This window comes from Sarcophilus harrisii, chromosome 5 (assembly GCF_902635505.1).
Source record: "Sarcophilus harrisii chromosome 5, mSarHar1.11, whole genome shotgun sequence".
Taxonomy (NCBI): Eukaryota; Metazoa; Chordata; class Mammalia; order Dasyuromorphia; family Dasyuridae; genus Sarcophilus; species Sarcophilus harrisii.
The window spans coordinates 245330778-245357967 of NC_045430.1; the positions used below are offsets into that span (position 1 = coordinate 245330778).

Consider the following 27190-nt stretch of genomic DNA (forward strand, 5'->3'; position numbering starts at 1 on the left):
TCTTTCTTTCTTTCTTTCTTTTTCTTTCTTTTTTCTTTCTTTCTTTCTTTCTTTCTTCTTCCTTCCTTCCTTCCTTCCTTCCTTCCTTCCTTCCTTCCTTCCTTCCTTCCTTCCTTCCTTCCTTCCTTCCTTTCTTTCATTCTTTCTTTCTTTCTTTTTCTTTTTTTCTTTTCTTTTCTTTTCTTTTCTTTTTTTTTTCTTTTTCTTTTTTTTTTTTTTGCTAAGGCAATTGGGGTTAAGTGACTTGCCCAGGATCTCACAACTAGAAAGTGTTAAGTGTTTGAAGTCATATTTGAACTCAGGGCCAGCACTCTATCCACTGAGCCATCTAGCTGCCCCCACCCAAATTACTTTCAAATCAGCTTTTAAAGTCAAATCAATTGAAGAAAGAAAAACAAGACTCCTCCCCCTCCACATTACCTCCCCTTCTCCTCTCACCCCATTGCCACCACCCCTAACACACACACACACACACACACACACACACACACTCACCTAAAAAGTTATTGCTCCTGGAAACTGTCCCTGAGTGGGTCTGAGGGCAATCAGGTAGAAAGTGTCCCACTGAGAGAAATATACCTTCACAGCTTTCTATTTTAATGAATTATTCTTGCTAACTGGTCCCCCTTGTTTCTATAGTATTGAAGGATCATAGGATCAGATTTCAATCTAAAAGAATCTTTAGAGGTCATCTTATTCACAGCCTTTTATTTTATAACTGAGTCCGGAAAAGTAAGACACTCACCCAAATTCCCACAGGAAGGAAGTGGCCCAGCTAGGGACTGTGTGCAATCCTCTGAATGCACATAGAACATTCGTTCCTTCCTTCTAAATTTTAAGTGCTATTTTCAACTAAATTTCAGGTTCCTGGGTCCAAGGCCTGATTGCCCTGCCCTAGGTCTAGCTCAGTACATATACATGAAACAGATAAAATTCAAGTGGAGGCTCTTTCAGTGCTATATATATGTTTGTATATACATGCAGGGCCCATTAGTTTCCATAAAAATTCTGTACATGTGGTAACATTTTCTCTTTAATATATGATTATGAAACTACTGAGCTGACTTCGTTTGGGCTCGTTTTGAGTTATCTTTCCAGAGAAAGAGACAGAGATACAGAGACAGAGATTCAGAGACAAAAGGACAGAGGAAGAGACAAAAAGAGATAGAAGGAGAGAGAGAGAGAGAGAGAGAGAGAGAGAGAGAGAGAGAGAGAGAGAGAGATTTGTGTTGATCTATTGATATGCTTCCCCATTTCCCCTTTGTGGCCCACAGCATGCATTTGCAAGACAGCTGGCCAGAGTCATGAGACAGAGCAAATTTTAACTGCCCTATCTATGATTTCTAAACACAATCTTGGCTTCCATTCAAAACCCAAAGCAATTGGGTAAATGAGCCACTGATGAAATCACAGTCAGGCAACCCATCAAGCACAACTGACCTGTTTTAGAAAGAATAACTCAATGTAATAGTGATGGCTCTCTGACAGGAGAGGGAAGAAGGATCACACCTGTGATTTCATTGGTCTAAGGGTACTCTCAAAGAACAAAGTCTCTCCACTGTTGCAGATAAATCCTTGTGGGGCAGATTATAATCTCAGATGGCTGATTATGGTACAGAGATGTTCAGATTTGCCCACTGTCACCCAGACAGTGTATATCAGAGGTCAGGTTTGCTTCTAGGTCATCCCAAATTGCCAGTCTGCCTCTTTTAGTCATAAAATGTCTATAGAACACGCTGTTTGTTGAAATGAACCCAACATCAAAAAAGAACAAGAAAGCTCACTAGCAAGATTTTCCCTATTTCCATATTTTCTATTATGCATGTGTAAATATATAAAGTATATATGTGTCTGTGTGCATACATATATAATACATGTTTACATACATACATAATACATATGTAATTAATACATAATACATATATAATACAAGTTTATAAAACAAGCCAATATATTGAAAGGTGACTTGTAGACAGGAAGTTGGCAATCAATGGTCCAATGACTTTGGTGCTGTCAAAGTAGTGATGAGCATAAATAGTTTTTTGGACTATTTGCATCAACTATAATGTGATCTACTCAGGGTCATAGTGTTTTATGTATGATCCTCACAACAATCCTGTAAGACAAGTGCTATTATTCCCATTTTTACAGATGCAGAAACTGAGGCTGGGAGAGATCCGAGTGATTTTTTTCAGAGTCGTCATGCAGCTAGTAACTGTCTGAAGCAGAATTAAAACTCTGATCTTCCTGATTCCAAGTCCAACACTCTACCCATTGTAGAACTTGGTTCTACGTTTGATTGCTGAGCCCATTATTTGGTAGCAAATCAAGGAGAACAGACACAAGACTACTCCAAGCCAACACAGCAATGGCCCGTACCAAAGGCAACGCCCCAGATGATAGATAATCCGTAGCATCACTTGCATGTATCTGCGATAGGTTTAGTCATTTTCAATTGTGTCTGACTCTCCATGACCCTGGCTGGACTTTTCTCGACCAAGTTATTGGAGTGGCTGGCCGTGTTCTTCTCCAGCTCATTTTACAGATGAGGAAAATGAGAGGAAAATAAGGTAAAGGGGACTTGCCCAGGATCATACAGCTAAGAGACCATCTTCGGGACTCCAGGCTTACTTAGCACTCTATGCATTATGGCACCACCTAGTGGTATATATTTGTAAAGTGGTGACAACCTAAGGACAATATGGTGTTTAAAGGAATGGGGTAGGTAGGGACAGCTGGTGGCACAGTGCATAGAGCACCAACCCTGAATTCAGGAGGACCCGAGTTCAAATATGACCTCAGACACTTAACACTTCCTGGCTGTGTGACCCTGGGCAAGTCACTTAACCCCAATTGCCTTGGAAAAAAATAAAGGGATATAGGGTATCATTCCCCAAGGAAGGTGACATTTCAGAAAATAAGGGAATGGGGAGAATTCTACTTAGGTCAATGTATGGCAAACCAAACATTTGCTTTGGATGCTCTCAATTGAGATGAGAACCATAGAATTTGGAGCAGCAATCATCTAGCTCGTTACAGATTCATGAAGTTATAGCTAGAAGGAGCCTCAAGGGTCATCTATCTTAATGTCCCCATTTTACAGGTGACAGGTTAAGTGAGTGTCTTGCCCAAAGTGATACAGGTACCAAATTTCAGAGACAAAATCTGAACCCAGGTTCTCTGGCAACAAATTCAATGATCTTGTTACTGCAACACATCAATGACTCAGAGACTTTTTTATTTTTTTTTTTTGCTCTTATTCATGTTTTGGTTGCGTTCTTTGGTTAATAAATCAATTAATCAAGACAAAGCCAGAGGTTACAAAGAAAAAGAAGAATAGTACCTGCCCTCAATGAGCATACATTCTAATGGGGAGGTACAATTTGTATTAGGCATCAGAGTGGACAGATTTAGGGAAAGGAAACCAGCATCACAAGAGCCAAGCAGCAGGTTGCCCTTTTGAAGAGCAAATACAAATATATATGTATAAATATGTATGTGTGTATGTATATATATATATATATATATATATATATATATATATATATGTGAAACACTAATCTCAGAAGAATGCCTCATAGAAATGTCAAGAACTGTACATAAGGACCCCTGAGGACAGCATATTGGTGTAGAAAAGCACACATTGACATTATTTATGTTCTACTGTATTTTTATTTATTTCATTAACTATCCCCTAATTATATTTTAATTTGCTTCATGTCAGACTCGGGAGTGTGGAAATCTCTGTTGTACAGTATCACATTTTAATCCAAAAAAAAAAAAAAAAAAGAGCATGTCTTTTGATCTAGCAATACCACTACTAGGTCTGTATTCCAAAGAGATCATAAAAAAAGACCCACCAGTACAAAAATATTTATAGCGGCTCTTTATGTGGTAGCAAAGAATTGAAAATTGAGGATTGCACCTCAATTGGGGAATGGCCGAACAAGTTATGATCTATGAATGTAATGAAATACTGTTGTGCAATAAGAAATTCTGATCTGGCTGATGTCAGAAAAACCTGGGAAAACTCACATGAAATGATGTTGAGTTAAATGAGAGACCATTGTGCACAGTAACAGCAACATTGTACAATAATAAACTATGATAGATTAGTTCTTCTCATCAATAAGCTAAAACAATTCTAAAAGACTCATGATGGTGTATGCTATTATCTACATCCAGAGAAGTTAACACCTTGTTATAAGTATCCTTGTTTCAAGTATACTTCTCCAGAGTTCCAGCCTCTACAGAAAGAGCCATCTGCATCCAGAGAGAGGACTGTGGGAACTGAATGTGGATAACAACATAGTATTTTCGCCTTTTTTTGTTGTTTGCTTGTTTTTTTTTTCTTTTTCATTTTTTTTCTTTTTTGATCTCATTTGTCTTGTGCAGCATGATATTATGGGGAAATGTATAAAAGAAATGGACATTTTTAACATATATTGGATTACTTGCTGTTTACGAAAGGAGATGGGAGAAAAGGAGGGAGAAAAATTTGAAACACAAGGTTTTTGCAAGGATAAATATTGAAAAAAGTATCTTTGCATGTATTTTGAAAACAAAAAACTATTATTAAAAATAGTTATAGCTGTTAATAAGTGGAATGAGCTGCTTTTGGCAATTAGTGTTTTCCTCTTCAAAAGAAATTTTCAAGAAAACACAAGGTGAAATGTTGTATTTGACACATTTTCACAGAACTATCTTTTGGACTGTGAAATTCAAATTCTGTTATGCGATTCCACAATCTTGTCTTTAAAACAACATATGCTTGGCTGGCTATTTCTTGTCCCCATTATATTCCTTGCAATCAAAACAAAGCAAAAACAAAAATCAAAGAGCAGAGTAAAATTAATCAGGAGCCTACAGGTAGAGGAAAAAATTGGAAATTCTATGTGGCACATGTACATGGAGAAAACTTAAAATATTATCCCCAACAGCAAGAAAGAAATATTCAAAATCCAAAATGAATACTGCTGGCCCAGTCTTTGGACTTTTGACAGTCTGTGTACCATTTATTTTGGTGACTTAGAGGGGAGTTTCCTACTAGATTATGAATGGATATCTTCTCAGTGGTTTTTTTGTCTGTTTTGTTCAATTTAGTATTTACTAAATATTTAGTATCACATATTGGTCTTGTGTTAAGTCCTGAGGATACAATTTAAAAGCAGAAACAGTCCCTTTCCTCAAGGGGCATACATTCTGATGAACCAGATAAGACATACAGAGCAGCTTTGGAAAGGATATCTTAACTATGTCTTAGGTATGTCCCAGATAAATTATCCAAACAGTTTTCACAAATACTAGGGCCGCTTACTGGACTACAATCCTCCTTCCCTCCCTGCCCTGATGGCCTCTTCCCTACTGAGTTCAAAAAGCAAATTGCTTGAGTAGAGGAAGAGTCCCAGCAGTGAGTGTGGGGGAAAAAAATCTGCTTCTCTCTGGGGGAGCTGCCATCTCCCCCACTGGGAAATCATGTTTTCCTTATTCATCATCAGGCTTGATTGCCTATTAGGAGGTTGAGTTGATGTGAAAAATATGCTTTATTTACAATACCAACAATAAAAACGTTAATTCCCCAGGCCACAGAGGTTTTACAAACTGAACCCCTATTGGCTTCCCCAGGAGCTTCCTAGCCAAATGTCTGGCCAGACGATCATCGCTGGTCCATTTCCTTTCATCTAGGGGAACTTCTGGGAAAAGAAGATGCTCAAACCTTTAAACTCTTTTTTTTAGGAATCTGGGTCAGTTAATGGAAGACTTTTGATTCAGTCTTATAGAAGAACATCAAAAATCCAATAGACTACAGAAGCTTTTTCCAACTTACTTTTCAACCTAAAGTATCACCAAGAGGACTTATTGACTTCAAAGAAAGCAAAATAAATAAAGCCAATAGAGGAATATGACCATATCTGCAAAACTGGATCTGACCTATTAATTATATTGAACAAAAAATTAGGAATGAACCGCACATTTAGCATCATTTAAGAGTTAGGAATGGGATTCCTTCTTTTGAGGGGGATCAGGATCAGGCAAGTGTGGAGATAAAGGGATTTGGGATGGAGATTCTGCTCGGGTTTCAGTTTCTCTAAATGGCATCTGAAATCTCTCCAAACTCTGAGACTCTATCATTTTAAAACGATTTTGATGGCAAGCCTCTCAAGCCTGAGATTATTTTTAGCTCGAAGACTTGCTTAGTGTGCTTAGGAAAGACTGGTAACTCTTCAAAGTAGTCAAAAGAATTTATTTTGGTATCCAGAAAAACCTTATTTGCATCTCACCTCTGGGGAAAGAGCAGAAGAGCTGGGTACAAATCATGGCCTGATACTTATTTACAGGCAAGTCATGATTTCTCTCGACTTAGTTTTTCTTCTCTTTAAAATAAGACAATGGAGCTCATCGATTGGTGAATGGCAAATTATAATATATTTATAAAAGAAATAATAAATATGGCAAATTCAAAGAGGTATGGGAAGTCAAATAAACTGATACAGAGAGAAGGGAACAGAACCAGAAAATGACACACGATAACTATAACAATTTAAACATAAAGAAGATAAAATAGAATTCGGTATAATAAGAATGAGCAAGCTCAGCCCTAGAAAAGAGTTGAGAAAAATATCACATCTCTTCTTTACAGAAAAGGACACCTAGATGGGGCAATACTGCATGTCATGCCAATCATGTTGAAATGTTGTCTGGTTTTGAGGATTAGGTTTTTTTCTCTCTCTCTTTTGGATCTTGTCACAAAGAGATGACTCATTGGAACTCACTGGAGAGGAAAGTGGAGAAGATTCCATTCAGAAATGAGGGCAATTAAAAGAAAAAGCTAATAATAGCGGCAGCTAGGTGGTGCAGTGGATAAAACATCAGCCCTGAAGTCAGGAGCACCTGAGTTCAAATCTTGTCTCAGATATTTAACACTACCTAGCTGTGTGACCCTGGGCAAGTCACTTAACCCCAATTGCTTCAGGGAAAAGAAAGAAAAAGAAAACGCTAACAATAAAATTAAGATGAAGTAAAATAAATTATACATAGGACTGAATAATTTCCAAGGTGTCACCTTTAACTCCAAATCCTGTCAATTAATGAAATTGGACTCTTTTTGTGAGGAAAGTGATTAACAAAGAGTTGCTTTCATTGGAGAAAAGAGTTCATATTGAACTTTTTCTATCTCAAGTTACTATATATCACACAACATAGAGTTCATGGTTTCACTGGTACAGAGATGTCTCAAATGAGCAAACTCTCCCTATGGATATAGGTCAGTACCTTCTTATGGCAGATAGGAGGCTAGATAGAGTACTAGACTTAAGAGTTATAAAGACCTGAATTCAAATTTGGCTTCAGACTACCTTTGGGACCCTGAGCAAATCACTTAATCTTAGTGCCCCAGTTTCCTCAACTGTAAAACTGTAAAAAGAGCATCTACATCACAGGGTTGTGAGAGGAACAAATAAGATAATATCTCTAAAACATTTAACACAGCATCTGGAACATAACAGATGTTTAATAAATATCTGTTTTCCTTCCATTCTTTGCAATTTATTGTCTCAGAGAGTTTCCTGGGATACTGAGCAATTAAGTGATTTGACCAGGGTCACTTAGCTAGTGAGTGTTGGGAGGTGGGTCTTGAACACAAGTCTTTGGCCTTTAAAACCAGTTCACTAGTCTCTATGTCATATCTCTTCTCACTGTGGAGTACTGAGTCTCACTCTGTCTTGTTTCCTATATCATTACTGGAGGAACTTTCTCCCATTGAGTCTTCAGCCCATTCTTTACCCTCCATCATTACAAGGCTCTGCTGGCTAGATCAGGAACTAATTCTTGAAATTAGAAGAGAAAGAGTAAAGGGGGAAAAAGCTAATAAACAAACAAACAAAGAACACCAGACTTGGTGTTCCTAGGGTTTACCACCTCCCACTCTATTTTAACTTGGACTTATCTCCTCACAACTTACCATAAACGCTTTTAAATAAACCTTAAAAAAAAAATACATGTAGAAGACCACAATGAGCACCTCCCTCAATTAAAGACCTTTGGTTTAGTTTTATTGAGGTTGGTTCAGGGCACAAAATGGCAAGACTTGGAGAGTCTTCCTTCTTCAACTCACCCCTTTTCAATTCACCTGCTCCATAACTTCTCCAAGTTTTTTGGGAAAAAGCATATTAGTTTCTGATTCATTAGTCAGTGAAGGTCTTGGAAACTAAGACAAACAAATTCAACGGCAGCAGAAAATTTTCATGATTGTCTCTCTTGGTGGGAAAGGCGGGCTGGTTTCATTAACAAGATTACACCATTGGAGGACGCTAAGCAAGGAGATCAAAGTTGAGGATCCCTGTTCAGCCAGACAGGTGGCCAGGTTTGATGGAAAGAAGGTACAGGAGGATAAGTTGGTCTTTCTGTTTATAGCGAGTATTGAGAGATCAAAACTGGTGCTCTCCCTCTACGTCATAGCACAAAAGGGAGGCTTTGAGGTATCATGAACCTGAGCAAAGGGAGTAAAGGGAAGAACCATTGTGGACCTTGTGCTTCTTGGGGAAATGTCCACAATGCTCTGAAATTTCTTTGGTATGTTTCTGATTAACCGTCTCCTTCTTCCTCCAGGAGTTCATCCAAGTATTCCACAACTTCTCCCTATAAAAACCAGATGAATAATTTATCCAATGATCACAACAACATAGAGAAAAAGAGCTGTTAAGATTTGACTACTGTGAGAACCAACCAAGACTTCAGAAGGACAATGAAGAAAACTTCCCATTTATTGTCTATCTTCTACTGCAGGGCAGCTATGGGAGAAGGGCTGGGCTGAATCACTCCCTTCCCATTCCCCCTCTGCCAAGACCTCCACCCAATTTATTCAAGAAGCCTGATAGAAAGCCAGGCAGTAGATGTAACCACTATTGATTCTGCAATCATTTATCATTATGTATTTATATATTTGCATAGGTTATTACATATTTACATAATTTAATATTGATGTATTTCTTAACTAACATGTTTGCTACCATTTTAAAAATCAGCTTCCTATTTTTCATGTGTCTCTGATGAAGCTGAATATCATGATTGTGCCCCTGATCCCATTTTTCCCATAAGCCTTGGGGTTAATTGTTCTATTTCACATAACTTACTGCTTTGGAGGAAACACTTAGGTTGAGTTAAAGCAGAACTGCCTGAAATTCTTTACAGTAGATCGCAAACCAACCTTGGAATAAGGACAAACTGGGTCAGATCCTTCCTCTGATGAATATTGTGAGTGACAAATACCTCAATATTCTAGGCAACTCTCTTAGATAATCAGTTTTTTAAAAAGTGTGGATTTTATTGACATAGGGTGCTTCCTTAGCAAGCTAATCCCTACATTAAGAAAAATCACAACTCTTTCTGACCCCCATTTTGGGGTTTTCTTGGCAAAAATACTTCTTCAGCTCATTTTACAGATGAGGAAACTGAGGCAAACAATTAAATGACTTGATTAGGGTCACACAGCTAGTAAGTGAAAGAGGCCAGACACTCATGAAGATAAGTCTTCCAGATTCCAAGTCTGGTGGTCTATCATTGCATCATCTAGCCGCACAAAATCACAATTTTCAATCTCTATTCTTATATTTATTTGTTAAAGGTGCTTTTTTTGGAGGAGGGGAGGTCTTATAAGGATTGTAACATAGAAGAGATAAAGAAGGAGGAGGAGGAAAAAGAAGAAAAAGAAAAGAGCACCAGTAAAATATTTTTAAAATCCTTAGGTATAGTGGAATTTAGAATGCCTTTTTTTTTCTATCAGTATTCAGAAAAGAAGGTTTAATTTTTACTCAGTATCATTGACCTTATCACAATAATTGAGACAGTGAGATGGCTTTGATAACTCTGAAAAAACTACACTTCCTCTCTAAGGCAGGAGTCAGCAAGCAATCACTGCACTGAAGACTAAAGATCCTTAGGAAAAAGCTTACAACATTTATCCTGCAGTGAGTACTACCTGTTCACCCACTTCTATTTGTCCATATGAGCATGAGCATCCACCATGTATGGGGTCCCAAAATAACATACCCACCATACAGAGAGAACAGACAGAGACAAAAGACAATCTGAAGATCAGATAATGTAAATGCAAATCACTACTCTGACCCTACATACAGTAAGTGCTTAATAAATGCTTTTTTATTTATTCACTCAGTCAACAAATATTTACGTCCTTAGTGAACTTCCAACCCTCCCTCCCTTGAAGGACCCCATTCCTACTCAAAATGGAGTTCATAGAGTCACAATGCTAGGGAGATTGGGAATGCAAGAAGGACACAAGACAGTCCCAGTTTAGTCCTAAGGTCACACAAGGATGGTCCTAAGTGACCTTGGTGAGAGGATAGTTCATAGGAGGTTCAGGGACTCAGAAAACATAAATTCAATCTCCTTTTATGAAAGAGGAAACCAACCTAGACCCAGGGAAATGAAATGAGCATTTGAGGCAGAGTCTGACCCCCTCAGAGCCAGTGTAAAATATAGGTTTGGGTCAGAGGAGCTCTGAAGTCCTTTCTGGCCCAAGATTTCTGTTCCCTTTTCATAACTTCCTTTTCTTCAACCTGCATAAATTTTCTCTTTGCCCTTCCTGTTAATTAATAGTCCCTCTACATACCCCACACTATCTTTTATTGCAAAGAATGAGAGCAGAGAATCCTCCCTACAAGAAGCTTCATCCTCCTCTTCCTCCTCCTTCTTTTTCGATGTTGGCTCTGGAGTCCTTTCCCCCTCCTTGTTCAGCTGAGCTCAGGGCAAACCCCACTGTGGTAGCCTAATCTTCCCAGGACAGAAAGCAATCTAGAGCGATTTGCCCAGCCTGACGCTCAAAAACCAGGGCCCATTGGTGGTTCTTACAAGTTTTGAATGTATAGCCTCATAAAAATGTTGCCCTGACCTTGGAGAGTTTTTTTTAAGATTGTGAAGCCATTTAGAACTCTATCAAGTGTACAAGTAATAAAGGAGGCTATTAATTTTTTACTAAATGTTTCTACTGTGCCATGCCTGAGATTAGGAAAAATTAAATTTATATGTGTGGAAGGCAATTGCTTGTAAAAGCAAGATCACTGAACAGCTTGAGAGTTAATGTGGATGTCCTGCTAGGCTGCAATTAGGAAATCTGGGTTGATGTCCCGGCTCTACCACAAATTAGCTGGGTAGCCACAAACAAGGGACTTTATATGTCAGTACCTTAGTTCTCTCATCTATAAAATGCGGGAACTACATTAGGACAAGAATTCGTCATCTTTTTTTAGTGTTTTTGCTGGATGGTGAAGCCTATGGTATGGACCCCTTTCTCAGAATAATTTGGATTTTGTTTTTTGTTTGTTTCTTTGTTTTTGTCTTTTAAAACTTAGTCAGATTCAGTCAGAAAGTGTGCTCACAGGTCAAATCCTACTCCCATTTGGGATTGGCCCAATGCTCCATTTAACCTGCTTTATCTCTGATCTACCCAGTTAGGACACCATAGTATTGCCAAACTTAGCTCATATGTCCTGGCATCCTAAGAAATACCTCAGGTTAAAACTCCTAAGCTCAAAAGTCCTAAATTCAAGCAACCCACTAGCCTCAACTTCTTCAGTAACAGAGGTTACAAATATAAGCCGCCAGGGTCTGCCTAGAATAAATGCATCAAATAAAATACATAAATCACAAAGGAAACCAATTATACTGCAAAACAGTTACCAAAAGATTAAAACAAACAAGTCCCTGGGCACCAGGTTAAGAACTTCTGATAGATCATCTCTAAAGTCCCTCCAGTTCTATATGACATTAAGATATGAAATTCAGTTTTCTTATCTGTAAAATGGGAATGATGATATTTAAATTACTTATCTCCTATTCCCATCTTAGCTTTACTTTTGACTTCTTGAACTTGAACTTTAACATCAGGCCATACTTCTCACCCTGGAATTTTCTTTGGGTCTTGGCCTCTGCAACCTGGAATATCAAGCTACCCGTGTAACTTTCTCACTCCGGAACCCCTCTGCCAGGAAGTCTCCCTTCTCCAAGACACCATTTTGAAGAGGGGACCAGCCCAATGAACTTTCATTCTCCATTCATCTGTGAATCAGACTTTCTGAACATTACCTTCATAGTCACCAAAGGAATCTCCATCCCTCCCTTCTTTTTATGTCTCATTTCTGTGTTGTTTTTCCTTATTAGAAAGAAAGCCCCTTTATTTTTCTTAGAAGGTGGGGGGTCTGTGATTTCTTTCACAATATGCCTAATATGGAAATATGTTTTACATGACCCTCATGTGTATAACCTACATCAAACTGCAACCTTTCTGAATGAAGGGGAAGTGGAGGGAGAAAGAATTTAGAATTCAAATTAAACATATATATTATATATATATATATATATATATACACACACATATGTGTAATATTTACATGCAATTGGAATATATATATATATATATATATAATTTTTTTAAGAATATAAGCCCCTTAGAAGCAGGAATTGTCTTCTTGCTGGTATATGATTTCCAATACTTAGAAAAATCCCTGGCACTCAGTACGCCATTAATAAATGCTTGCTCAGCAAAATAACAGTTTGGTCATGTATACTTATAGTGTATCTAATTTATATTTTAATATATTTAACATCTACTGGTCATCCTGCCATCTGGGGGAGGGAGTGGGGGGTAAGAGGTGAAAAATTGGAACAAGAGGTTTGGCAATTGTTAATGCTGTAAAGTTACCCATGCATATAACCTGTAAATAAAAGGCTATTAAATATATATATATATATATATATATATATTAAATGCTTGTTGCCTTGTTGCTTTGCTGCCTACCCCTCTCTCTATCCATTTAAAAATAAACCAAAAAAATGAATTGTGAAAATATGTTTTGTAAACCTTAAAGCATTATTTACATGTGAACTGATAGAATCTTTTGGAGGACCTCAGAAAGAAAATGAAGGAGCAGCTCCTTTAAGTTAAGGAGTAGCCACTATTCCTGAGAACAGCCTTCCCTCCCAGTCCCCCTGAACTCCTGCAGAGAAAACATCTGCAGTCCTTGAAGTGACCAGCACAATTTGAGTAGGAGGAAGGTTTATTTGGCTTTCAGCCCTCTTGAAATATTTAAATAATACATAAATACAAGTGTGGGGTGCAGAAACATCTCTAGGCCTTTTTAAGAATTTATCTTGCTCATAAATAGAAGAAATAGGTGTGTATATGGGTGACTATGACATCATTTAATAAACAATGACCAAATACCTACTTTGCTCAAGGCAAGGAACAGCTAGATTGCCCAGTGGTTGGAACACTGGGCTTAGATTCAGGAAGAATTGAGTGTAATTTCACCCTCTGAAGTTAACTAGCTTTGGCAAATCACTTAATCTCTGTTTATTCAATTTAAACCTTGGCTAGGTGTGTGACCTTACACAAATCATTTAATCTCTATGAGCTTGGTGTGGAAACTTCCTGCATCATTATAGACCCAGATGGGCAATTTAGCTATAACTGAGGGCCTTGGAGAATCCACCGAGTCACCAAGTTGCTAAGCAACATGTCTGAGGTCACACAGATCAAGGCTTCTTAATTTTTTTCCCTTGTGATCCTTTTTCACCTGAGAAATTTTTATATGATCCCTCATATATAGATATATAAAATATACAAGTCAAACATCTACTGAGAATAACATAATTTTGCAACCACCACAAGATCCCATATGGGGTTACAAACCAGTTTAGGAAACATTCATGTCCTTATTGTGGTTCAGTCCTTTTTGTCACATTTTCTTGGCAAAGATACTGGAGTGGTTTGCCATTTCCTTCTCCAGCTCATTTTAGAGATGAGGAAACAGAGGCAACACAGTTAAGTGACTTGCCCAGAGTCATGTAGATAGTGTCTGAACTCGGGAAGATAAATCTGTGCAATCTAGCTGCCCAACATGTGTCCTAAGTAGGACTTGATCTAATCTTCCTGACTCCTAAGCCAGTTCTCCATCCAAAATGAGAGATAACATTGTTTCTCAGACTGAACGTACAAATGATAATGCAAATATTTGTCCATTTCATTCAGCTTAATACATGAATTCTATGTAAAACATCCTTACTATGCTATAAGAAACCATGAACATAAGGAACTCAGACAACCATGGGAAGATTTATGAAAACTGATACAAAGTGTAGTAAGCAGAAACAGGGAAACAATATAACAATAAGGACAACAATGTAAATGAGAAGAACAAAAAAGAAAAAAGAAAAGAGTTGAAAGCTGTATTTAAAATCACTTGACAGAAATGATGAGAAAATGCACTTAGCTTCCTTTTTTTTTTAACAGAGGTGAAGGACTGGTTAAAGAATATTGTACAAATATTTCAGAGTCTGATTCTTTTTGTACAGCAAAATAACAGTTTGGTCATGTATATTTATTGTGTACCTAATTTATATTTTAATATATTTAACATCTACTGGTTATCCTGCCATCTGGGGGAGGGGGTGGGGGGTAAGAGGTGAAAAATTGGAACAAGAGGTTTGGCAATTGTTAATGCTGTAAAGTTACCCATGCATATAACCTGTAAATAAAAGGCTATTAAATTTAAAATAAAATAAAATATTGAAAAAAAAGAATATTGTACATTCTGATAGACTCAGTTTTAATAAACTGCTTTTTTATTCTTTGCTACAAGCAATAGTCTATTGGGAAAGGAAGAATATTTGGAAATAAAGAGGATATAAAAACAAAAGATATCAACAAAAAATAAAAATGTAATTGGGGAAATATTCAAAGGAAAAAATAAATGCAGTACTTAAATTTTAATTAAAAATTATTGTCACTTTTTTCTAACACAGATAAAGATTATTCCCTACTCTTTGCCTTTGTCCAAATTTCTCAGGCAGCTGATAAGAACAGAGGGCTTCAGGTTGACTTGGTATTTATTTGTTCCCATAAAATCAACTTACACTGATTACACCCTTGGTAAGGCTCATGTTTGACAAGGTTTGAGGCAGGTCTAGATTGACCTTCAAAGGTAGCAAGTGGGTTTGGTCAAAGTTTAGGGGAGAATCAATGCCCTGAAATTTGCTTTGTTGGGGGTTTAGAGAAACATCTAGAGAGCCAATTTTCCTTCCTCTCTCCTATCTTTAAGGGTAATGTTCAGAGTCTGTCCATGTTCTAGGTTTCTAGGATTATTAGCACCTACATTTCACACACACATACACACATAAATGCATGTACACACGGAAACATTACAGAGAAGTGAGTGGATTAGTCTCCCCGCGATCAGCTCTACTCCCCCCTCAATGTTACCCGATGGAGAAATTCACTAAGCTGTTAAATGTAGAGCTAAGAATAAACAGTTGTATCATCAGCCTTGCCCCCCACATCTCCCAGTGGCAAGCCATCAACTCTTGGTGTGGAATGTGGATCTGAACCTCAGAAGCATTCTGCATGGAGGAGATAGACAAATATTTTCTCAGCGCTAATTCCAGGGAAACAACCGCCCTCTACACGTACCTAACAGTTTCACACTACCCTGAAGGCCAACGAATTTGGGAAGCTCCGGTCCCCAGGGAAAAGATGTGAGCCAGGATAACTAATGCCAGTTTGTTCCTTGATGTGAAAGCTTCCAGGCTTTTTTTTCCTTCCTGTAACTGATCCCAGGATGGAGTGCTCTTAACCGCCATCTCCCAACCTCCACCCTACCCCCTCATCTTTGATTTACTGGGCCTCTTTCCCATGCTTTTAGAAAGGGAGAATTCTTTGCCTTAATAGCTGTATCATCATGTGGATGCACAAGCATTTTTAACTCCCAGAATGCCATAGTCATTTGGTTAATTCTAGTCCACAAAGGATTATACATTTAGATCTGGGAAAGATCTCAGAGGCCATCTAGTCCAAGCACCTCACTTCATAGATGAATAAGCTAAGTGCCAAGAAGAGTAAATAATTTGCCTGATGTCACTCAGGTAACCTTGGACTTTTTTTTTCTAGTTTCCATGGCTATTTAGAATTTCTCTCTATTATAAAAACAAAAGACCTGGGTTTGATCCTTGCTCTACCATTTTCACACTATATGAATTTGGATTTCTTTTCTCACCAATAAAATGAAGGAGGACTGGATTAGGCAAGTCAGTGCCTCTGAGAAATTAGTCATGAACTTACATGGCTATTTTGGGTAACTTTTACATATCCTCAATTGTGGAGATTCAATTCTTTAGTTTCATCTGATTATCTGCCTAGATAATTACTGATACCAAAAGACTGGTTCTAGCTGTGAGGAATGACAAATTTCCAATCCCAGAAGCATTTTATCTAAAATAGTAAAGAGTAAGACAGCATTCACATTTCCAGAAATCCCTATATTTCCCTATAAGATGTTACCAAAAAAATCTAAAATGTGAAGCATTTGATGTAGCCAGCTTCAGGAAGAGTTTTAGCCCATGCCAAAGCTTTAGCTGGCCTTCAGATGGGGATGAAGAGAAAAAGTATCAGTCATCCAGAGCCAAGAAAATTGTACTTTCCAGTTTCATCGGTAAAATCATTTCTTATCCCCAATTATTTTCATGAGTAAATAATTCATTGCTTGGGGATTAGCTTTATAAGCCTAATCGTGTCATTTAAACTGTTCTTTGGAAGCTTGAAGCTTAAATACTTTGGTCACATAATGAGAAGAAAGAACTCAATGAATAAGACCTTGATGTTGGACAAGATTGAAGGCAAAAGGAGACAGGGATGGTATCTGTGGTCCGAGAGATCATAGAGAATCAGACACAACCGAACAAGTCATTTCATCCTTCAAGACCCTTCAGTGATTCCCTATTATCTTCCACTAAAATTGACTATAGTTTGGCATCCAAGAACCTCTACATTCTGGTGTTATTATAGTTATCTGTCTAACACTTAATTTGGTTCCTTTGGGCATACTACTCAATAGCAAGAGAAATCCAACCCAACAAAGAATTAGAAGGGGGAGGAAAGGTAATGAGTTAAATAATCCCTTGCATAATTTCCCTGCCTGAGATTAAAATATATCTATGGTTGACTCTGTTTTATACCTTCTTGATTAGTTCAGCAGATTCCTGAATTTGGATAGAAATAGAGATTCCAGCTGGAATGTTTCCAACCTAATGGAAGATCTCCACAGTGTCCCTACTTATTCCCTTGAATTTTGCTAAGGGACACTCAACATAACATTCTTAATCCTGCAGAGACTATGCCTGAAGCACCAAGTCATTGACAACCCATTCTATCAAAAAAAAAAAATGGGTGTGGGGAAGTTTGATGTTGGGGGATGTAGTGGGTGGTGTTGGGATCTGATGAGATGCTACCCCAGTTTCACAGTGGGATGTTTCATTTCAGCTATGCAAGCCTGTTTCCAACAGTGAATTCTAGAAAACATTTTTTATATCCTTTTCCAAACTTTCAAATGAGACATTTAATTTCCTAAGGGCTCTGGTACCTCCAACATCTGTTTACAAATCCCCAAGGGCTGGGTCAACTTTTTTGACCTGTCTTTGCTTGGATGAGTCAATGGGTATAAATCAGCAGTAGAAAATCAACATAATTTTAAAGTTAAGAAATGCCAAGAGCTCTAAGACACTCACTCAGGCCACAGTTTGAATGCAGGATTTGTTTGAGGATCCTGATAAAGAGTAAGAAGAGGTCAATGACCAAGTAAGATGAGAATCTGATTATGTCCCTGTATGTCTTCGGACAGTAGACTAGGGGAAGAATAAGGTATTACAGAAAGTCCCAAAGACCAGAAGCTCCACAAAAGTACTAGAAACTATTAAAATATATAGACTGGACCTCAATAGCACAAAGGAAAATAGCATCTTGAACAGTAATGGATAAGTAACACTTTACAAATTCAGGCATATTTTGTTTTTTATTATCCAGCTAATAGAAGAAAAAACAATTTGAGAACTGAGAGGAGAAAAACAGTGGCTTCTTCATGATATCTGTTATGTACCATTAAGGTGGTAAAGAGTCTCTCAGGACACTACCTTTCTCAGCTTTATCTGTTCTTAGATAAAGAATCACCTCTCTCCTCTATAAATACTATTACTATCGGGAAAGGGCATTTTGGGAGGGCGATATGGGTAACAAAGCAGCAAAATCACTATTGGACAAAAACCCTGTAATATCCAAGTACATCAGAGGGATAAAAGTCTTGGTGGAATAGAAATTAGGAAGAAGATATCAGAAGCAAAGAGACAGTGTGAAAATTCACATCCAGTGTTATCTAGACCAGGGGCTTCTTGATCTTTTCCCACTCACTTGAGAAATTTTTATGAGAACCCGGTATACAAGTATATAAAATAGGCATACAAATCATTTACTGATAATAAATCATAATTTGGCAGCTCCCACATTCAGTTAAGAGACTCCATATGAGGTTGCAATCCACAATTTAAAAAGATGGGATTTATAATACAAGGACACGGGTTTAGCACTACAGACAGAAATTATCTGAAGGGAGAGGACTTAATTTGTGGGCAATACCTAATGGATTAGCCATATGATTAGCTAAATGAAGAAATCATAATTGGATAGTAAATAAAGAATGAAGTATGGGGAAAGGAGTTTTAGAAGGTCACAGTTAATGCAAATGTGAAGATTAAGATTAGATACACTTTAGCTCAAACTAAATAGACATCATATGAAGTGAAGTGGAATGAAAGGCTCAATATCACAAACAGGTGGAGAAATAATACAAAGATGATAAAGGACGGTGATCATGGTGAATTGCATATATGAGAAAACTGAACACAGACATTGAAAGCCTCCCTGACTTGGTGTGCTTATATGGGTATATATCTAATCTATATATTATATTTCAGAACCCCTTTGTAGCACAATTCTGATTACACCAAACACCCCACTTACTCCACTTTTGACTTGAAAGCATTGAGACCTAGATTCTCATTTTAAACACCCCAATGGAAGTAGAGATGATACAACCTTTTTACTATCTAAAATACAACTGGACATTACCAAAATGACACAAACAATTACCTGTTACCAAAAAGTAGAACAGGAGGTTAAATATTCAGGCAGGATTTTGCAAAGGACAAGATGCTTTATAAATGACACAATCCTTAATACTAGCTTTAAAACATTGGGAAAAGTGGAAGGAGACTAAAACCTGCACTTGTTGTTTAGTAAGAGTCTTTGTGGCCAATTTGGAGTTTTCTTGGCAAAAATACTGTAATGCTTTGCCATTTCCTTCTCATCTTCATTTTAGTATGAGGAAACTGAGGCAAACAGAATTAAGTGACTTGCCCAGGATCACACAGTTAATGTCTGAAGTCCCATTTGAACTGAAGAAAATAAGTCTTTATGGCTGGCGGGCCAGCACTCCATGCCACCTCGCTGCCCCCAAAACCTTTACTATATCTTCTTATACTTGCTTGGGTTCTTGGCTGACTGAAAATTTGCCATGAGAAACCATGGGACAGCTGGAAAAAGACAAATTGGAAGCTTCTCTGGTCTGTGAAGAACTTAGTTAAAGATGTTTTGATACTTAATATGATATTAATGCTTGTTTGCCTCCTTTGTTCTAATCCTAAATGAATTGAGTCCACATATTTGGAATGGCTATGTGGATAATTTTAGTGATTATTGTAATCTTAAGCACAGATCATTCTAGAGCACTGCAGGAGTAGACAGCAGAGGACAGAATGTAGTGAGAATGAATAAATTAATTTAGGATGAGCATCTCCATTACAAGTCTACACTTTGTGATTAAGTATTGTTATCTAAGTGGTTTTTCTGAAGATAAAGACTTGATTTAGGAAACATTTCCTAATGATATATGTGTCCCCAAATCTGGTCAAAATAGATGAAAAATTGATGTTAACCATGATTGATGGTTTTCCTTTCATCATAAGTTTAGATAATCAGTTTCTAAACATAAATATGCAATTTGTAAATTTCTCTAGTCAAAACCATAACAATCCATCGGAGGTCATGATCAAAAGTCTGCTCTTGGGTAGTAACCAGCAAGGCAAAATAAATTCAAGGTAATATGGAGGTAAGTGTGGGGGACAGATCAGGAAAGGCTGCATGTAGAAGATGGCACCTGAGCTGAGTTTTTAAGACAACAAGGGCATTTGCTTTTTCCCTTCTTACATCCAGTTGTATGGATAGACTGCAGGGAAAGGGCAACATGGAATTATCAACTCAGTTCAATTCAACTGAGCTTAACTCTATTCAGCCAAATAAAGAACCTGGAAGATCTGGTGAAATGAATGGGATTTAACTCCATGTAAGTCATTAAGTGCATGATTTGGCACATCAGGAAGCTCCAGAACAGTGTATCCTGTATTTCCAGCTCTCCTTCCCCTAACTTTCTTCTGCCTTCTCTAATTACTTAGAAGATCCAGGAAGACAACAGCCAAATGAGTATTGCAAATAATACTAATAGTTCACATCTACATGGTGCTTTCAGACTTATAAAGGGCTTTCCTGATGAATGATATAAAATTACAATCATCTTGTTGGCCCCAAAGAGATGTGAAAAGGCATCATCTTCCCCCTCCCCTTTTTGGGAGGTAATAGCACATAAATATAGATTGAGACAGGGCCTGTGATTTTACTGGCATAGGCAATCTCTTAGGTGAATAAATTCTATCTAAAAAGGTAGATAAGAACCTTTCTTCCCCCAATTAATAGTCTTAAAGAGCTGCTTAGAGTCCTGAGAAGTTAACTTATTCGCTCAGGATTGCATAGTCAGTCTGTATCAAAGGCAAAACTCAAAAAACTTCATCTTTGGGACAGCTAGATGGCACAGTAGATAGAGCAGTGACCCTGGAGTCAGGAGGACGCTTAATTAGCTTAACCCCAATTGCCTCACAAACACACACACACACACACACACACACACACAAAACCTTGTAAAATATGAAGTCCATTTTACAGAGAAAGAAATTAAGGAAGAAAGATTCAATAAATTACCTAGAGTCACATTGTTGGAGCTAGGTTTCAAAATTGGATTCTTAATTCTGAAATTAGGGCCAGCTAAGTGATACAGTGAATAGAGTACCAGCCCTGAAATCAGGAGGACCTGAGTTCAAATCTGTCCTCAGACACTTAACACTTCCTAGATGTGTGACTCTGAGCAAATCACTTAATCCCAATTGCCTCAGCAAAAAAATAAAATAAAATAAATTCTGAAATTAATATGGAAATATGGAGACAAAAATAAAATAATTCTTGACCTCATGGAGTTTATATTCTAATGAAGTGATATAACAAAAACATGGTAAGTAAAAAGAAGCTTTTGTAATTTTTTTTGGTTGAATAAAGAATAGAAAACAAAAGCAAGAACAAAAAGAAGATAGATGAGAGAAATTCTGTCCATGTTTTAAGTCTAATGATTCTTGAAATAGAACTAGGTTTGTTGCTCATTCTTCACCAAGCTGCCCCTCAGTCTGTCCAACTATCGGAAGTTTTATTTCATAATAGAAACAATTTATCATAATGAATACAATCCCCACCCTAAGGAGAGTGTCTGACCAGTCTAACCATTACTCAAATAATGCTCTAACTTCCAACCAAAGTCTGAACTTAAAAAAAAAGGAAAAAAAATATTCTGGAAGCATTTCAAACCTGCTGTTAATTCAAATAATTTGTCATGAAGCACTCTGCATTTGTCAGGAAACATCTCCTATAAAACAAATTAGTGGTATTTGTTTTCTTTTCGCATAAACTAGAAGACAGAGGTTTGACACAACACTGGAAAAGGTCTGAAGGATCCATAGTGGATAACAAGATATAGTTTTTTTTTTTTTAAATGACCATTTCCATGTGAATTTGTAGAATTTCCACATACTTTTCATGAAATTTGAAGTTTACATCTGGAATGCATGCTACCATTTACTAATTCAGAGAACATTTTATTTGGCCATAATTTATGACTTATGCAAACAAGAAATTATCCAAACATGTTTTCTCTGTATGTCATTTCCTCTGCTCTATTTCAAGTCACAACTGAACTATTAAAAGCCAGTTTAAAAACAAAACAACAAATTGTTTGTAACGCCCTTCTACTCTTTCAGGGCAATGATTCCCATGGAATTGGAATCTTAGAAATCTGTAAGATGGCAGAACTTGCTACAACTTCCTACCGTGACTTAAAATCACTGTGAAACTTCCTAATAACATTTTCCTGCCTAGAACAGCCAATTTAAATTTTTTTTTCTTCCCAGCCGAGAGGCCCATAAAGCTAATCCCAGTTAAGGTTTTCCAGAACATCTCATTCCAAGATGTAGGAAGAAAAAAAAAAACCTTAGTTGCCTGGAAAATGTTATAAATAAGTTTCACTGTATTTAACATCTTATTTCTGCCAAGCTGGCTCCAAAGGTACAAAGCTAAAAACTCTATCAACATTCTTTAGGCGAGTGAACACCTCTTAAAATGACTAGGAGAGTAGGACATTCAAACATGCAGTCATGGCGTCAACTGGATGCTGTGGGAACTTGGGCCTGGTGTAGTGTGGTGGGAGCATGCTGAGTTCCTGAAGAGTATCAAGGTGTGGAATCAGGCCTGAGGAATTTGCAAACAAGATCTTGGTTCCTTAATACTTCGAGATCAATGCCAAATATCCACTGGACAGTCAGAACCTGACCTGTTCTCTCTCTGGCTATGTTCTGAGGACAATATTGGCCCCCATTCATTATCCAAACAGTAGAATCCTAACCTTTTGTGGGCCAGATCGGCATAGAATAAATGAAGTTTTTTCACTTGATCAGCAATAGGTAAAAGCTGACAACAGGCAGAGTTAGGCCTGATGTCAGGGAAAACTTCCTGCCACTAAGAGTTTTATAAAAGTAGAATGAGCTGCCTCAGTAGAGTTCCTGGAGCAATGACCGCTCAAAAATTATTAGTGTGCATTCTGGTTTAGGAAAGGTTAGTGGGTTGCTGAGGTCCCTTCCACATCTAAAATTCTTTAATTCTTGGTGAAAATGTATCTCTATCATCTTTAATCTATTTTTCCCCTTCTTTTCTGCTTTCAAATACAGATCTCTTTTATGATGGGAAAAGAATTCACAAAAGCAAAAAACAAATATCCCACACAAACAAATAGTCCTTTAAAGATACTATTTCATCTTTCTCCTATTCAATGAAACAAGATCATAGAATTAAGGCAGTGCAGCCTACTGGAAAAGACAGAGGCAGCTTGGTGGTATCGATCTTAACACATAATTGAATGTGGGAGGTCATGGAATTATGATTTATTATCAGTAAATGTTATATTTTATATACCTATATGCCTGAAGTCATATAAAAATTTCTCTGACAAAAAGAGGTTTCAAGTGGACAAAGTTTGAGAAGCCCTGTTAAATATCCAGTGCTATATAAGGCATTGAACCTCACGTCAGGAAAACCTTCCCTTCCCTTTCGTTCCATTAGACTTTGAACTCCTGGAGAACCAGAACTATCTTTTTACCTTTCTTGTGTTCCCAGCACCTAACAATACCTGGCACAAAACAGGTATTTTATAAATATTTATTGATACCTCTAAGACAAAAATGATTTGATTAAATTGTTTCTGACAGACTTGTGCCTAAAATGCAAAGGACAGTATTAATCTTTTTTTCTTCAACATATAGTTATTGATGAAGAAAAAGAATTGTGTCTTATCTATATTATATATTTCTCCTGGAACCTCATGCAGTGACCTTAATAGCCTAATGACTTCAGAAGATTTTCCAAGAAAGAGGTCTCATTATGGCATCAACAAATCTGGTTTTCAGTCCTGCCTTTGCAGGATTACCTGTGTGACTATGAATGACCTTGAGTGAATGATCTTGAATGAAGGCCACTGGCTCCAGTTCTCTTGCTCTATGGGCTTTTTCAACAAATGGCGAAGGGGAACAAGGTCACTCACAGGAGTCACTTAACTCTAATTCTAGAATTGCTAAAGGGAACTGGACCCAATTTACATTAAAAAAAGACAATGTTTCCAGCTCATAGAAAAATGGAGGAGGAGAATAAACTATCTAAGCATCTTTAAAATGCTACTGTAATTTAAAATTCAGGGCAGCCTGGTATGGTTAGTGTACTGGGCCTGAAGTTAGGAAGACTAATTTTCCTGAGTTCAAATCTGACCTCAGGTACTGATTAGCTTTGTGACCCCAGTCAAGTAACTTAAGCTTGTTTGCCTTAGTTTCCTCATCTATAAAATGATCTGTAGAAGAAAATGGCAGACCACTCCAGTATCTTTGCCAAGAAAACTCCAAAAGAGATCACAAAGAGTTGGGCATGTCTGAAACAACTGAACAACAACAAATATTTTAAATTTACTGTTTGTAGAAGGTAAAAAAAGATGATATTGAGATATCAATAAATCTTCCTTCTGGGGAAATGATGACCTCGGTTTTCATTTCTTGTTTTTCCTTTTTTGTTTTTTGTTTACCTTTTTTTTGTAATAATAGTATCTTTTCATTAAAATACTCATTAATCCTTTTTAATTTTTTTTGTAACAAGAGAATTCTTTCATAAAAATACTCATTAATCTTAATTTTTTTTCAGGGCCTCTGCACTTCAGGGAGAATTCAACATTGTGATAGCTTTAATAAAATGGGAAAATATTTTTTTGATAATTCAATATTTATAGAACATTTTTCTTCATCCCCATGTGAGATAGGAAGTTAAGGTATTAGTTTCATTTTATAGATGAAGAAAACAATACCTGAAAGGTTATGTGATCTGGCTGCAACTACATAGCTAATATAGCCCTCTCCTATAATCTGTAAGAGCCATGCTCTCTTCACAGATTTCTTTCCCCTTCAATTAATTCATCATTCAAACTGATACTATATCTCTTTTCCTTATGGACCAATCTGATCATTTTCTTCCCCAATTCAAAACTTTTGGTGACTCTTATCTATTGTTTTATGATTGTAATCATATCATTGGGAGTATTGTTGTTTTTCATATTTGTATTTCCATTGTTTACACAGTGTCTGGCACATAGTAGATATCTAATAAATGCTAGTTGAATGACTTTTAAATACACTTCTAATTTCTTAGTCCAGCACTTGTGACTCTCTACCATCCCTCATAAGTCTCTCTCTCTCACCTTATCTCGTACAGCTTTGAGACAACTTGGACTACCTTAGTCTCTCATCTCTGTTTTTCTACTTATTCTGGGCTTTTTTATTCCTGGGATCCCTTTCTTCCTATTTACCTAAATCTGTCACTTGTGGAACTCTTACTCATCTTTTATGTTCTGTCTCCAAGATCACCTCCTATATTAAGTCTCCTTGATCTTGCTGGTCAATAAAGAATACCTCCTTGGCTCCTCTCCCTTTTCCCCTACATATTTTGGGATCTCATTTTCATATATATTATTAATTGTCAGTACATTGACAAATTTATCGATCACCTACAAAGTACCAAGGGCAGCTAGGTAGTTCAGTAGATAGAGTGCTGGACCTGAAGTCAGGAAGACTCATTTTCTTCAATATAAATCTGGCCTCAGAAACTTACCAGTGGTTAGTTACTTAACCCTATTTGCTTCAGTTTCCTTATCTGGAAAATGAGCTAGAAAAGGAAATAGCAAACCACTCCAGTTTCTCTGCCAAGAAAATCCTAGATGGGGAAGACATCAAATAGAAGGGAGCTAAAAAGGGAGAGGTGGGTACCTGATAAAGGGACCTCTTGGAGAACTCCAAAGGAGTGGAGCCAGGTGGGAAATGAAGAGGTGAATGGGCTGGGTGCCATTATTAATGGAAGTTTGGGGAGGACTGTTCTGTCCCCTGATTGGAGAAGTTTGTGAGTGTTGGGGTTGATGTAACATTGCAGGAGGAAGAGGTGCCTGGAGCAGGAAATGTTATATTTATTTGTACTTCATCTTTAATTGAATGTAAATACCACAAGAACAAGAACCCATAGCTTTACTCAACTTTATTTTGACCTAGCACAAGACTTAAACACACAGTAGGTGCTTAATAAATATTTGTTGACTTGAACTGAACTAAAAACTCACCTCATCATCATCCATTATGTTTTCTTTAGCAAATTCATAGAGTTCCTTTTGAATTGTTGTTACATTAAAGTATTGAACAGCTTCCTGTTGGGGAAGAAAAGAATATAATGGGTCAAGGTTGGTGATGATAAGTATCAATCGTGTTCTGGGCCCTCTGTATCCCCTAGGAATACAAATGCCATCTTTCTTCCAGCCGCAGCACAAATATCACCTTCTATAAAGCCTTTCCTGATTCCCCCAGATGCTAGTATTACCCCTCCTAAGTCATCTACTTAACTTACATTCATTTTCTGGAGATGTATTCTCTATACAGGAGTTAGTCTATACATGTTATTACAGCAATATGTATATGACAGCCAGATGGTGCAATGGATAGAGCATTAGGCATAGAGTCAGGAAAACCCGAGTTCAAATCTACCCAAAGACACTTACTAGTTGCATGACCCTGGGCAATTCACTTCACCTTGTTTGCCTCAGTCTCCTCATCTGTAAAATGAGCTGGAGAAGGAAATGGCAAAGTCTTCTGACCTCATAATTTATTTTGCTTCTGCTCCAATGAATGGAACAAAATAGAAACTGATTCCCATTCAACATAAGGAAGGTCTTCCTAACAATTAGAGCTATCCAAAAATGGAATGTGCTACCTCATAAAGTAGTGAATCTCCCGTTATCAGAAGTACTTAAGTTGAATGGTCCTATATCTGGGATGCTCAGATACAGGTAAGAGGATGAATTGGTTGACTTCTTAAATTCTGTGGTTCTGCATAAATAATAATTTAATAATAATTGCTAATAAGCAATTTGGCCTCCAATCCAAGTTGTCAAAGATAGATCAAGGAAAAGGAACAAGGAAATAAGTATTTATTAAGCACCCACTATATAAATATTATCTCACTTTCTCCTCACAATACCCCCCTGGAAAATAGGTGCTATTATACTCTCCATTTTACATTTTACTAAGACAAGTAGTGGTTAAATGACTTGGCCAGAATCACACAACAAGTGTCTGAAGCAAGATTAAAATTCCAGTCTTCCTGACTCCATGCTCAATACCCACTGTGATGTCTAACTGCCTTCAACAACTTTTTGCACTGCAGAAAAAAAAGATAGACAAAGCAATAAGGATATAATTCCTAGAGTCATTCATAGTATCTTAGATACAGAAAATCTGAGTGTTGCTAATGAGTTTATTGCTTTGGGTATAGCCTTCATCCTAGCTTTTG

At 37.2% G+C, this 27190-nt stretch overlaps 1 protein-coding gene across 1 annotated transcript in view; it reads right to left on the reverse strand.

The window, feature by feature from the left end:
• Positions 1 to 8224: 8224 nt before the first annotated feature.
• The window catches only part of CRTAP (cartilage associated protein), a 63456-nt gene continuing 44490 nt past the window's right edge, over positions 8225 to 27190 (reverse strand). Inside the window, exons 6-7 of the mRNA XM_003771948.4 lie at positions 25968 to 26051; positions 8225 to 8637 (exon numbers count right to left, since the gene is read on the reverse strand). Coding sequence (XP_003771996.3) covers positions 8584 to 8637; positions 25968 to 26051 — 138 coding nt within the window. The 3' untranslated portion in view covers positions 8225 to 8583. The remainder of the gene's footprint in view (positions 8638 to 25967; positions 26052 to 27190) is intronic.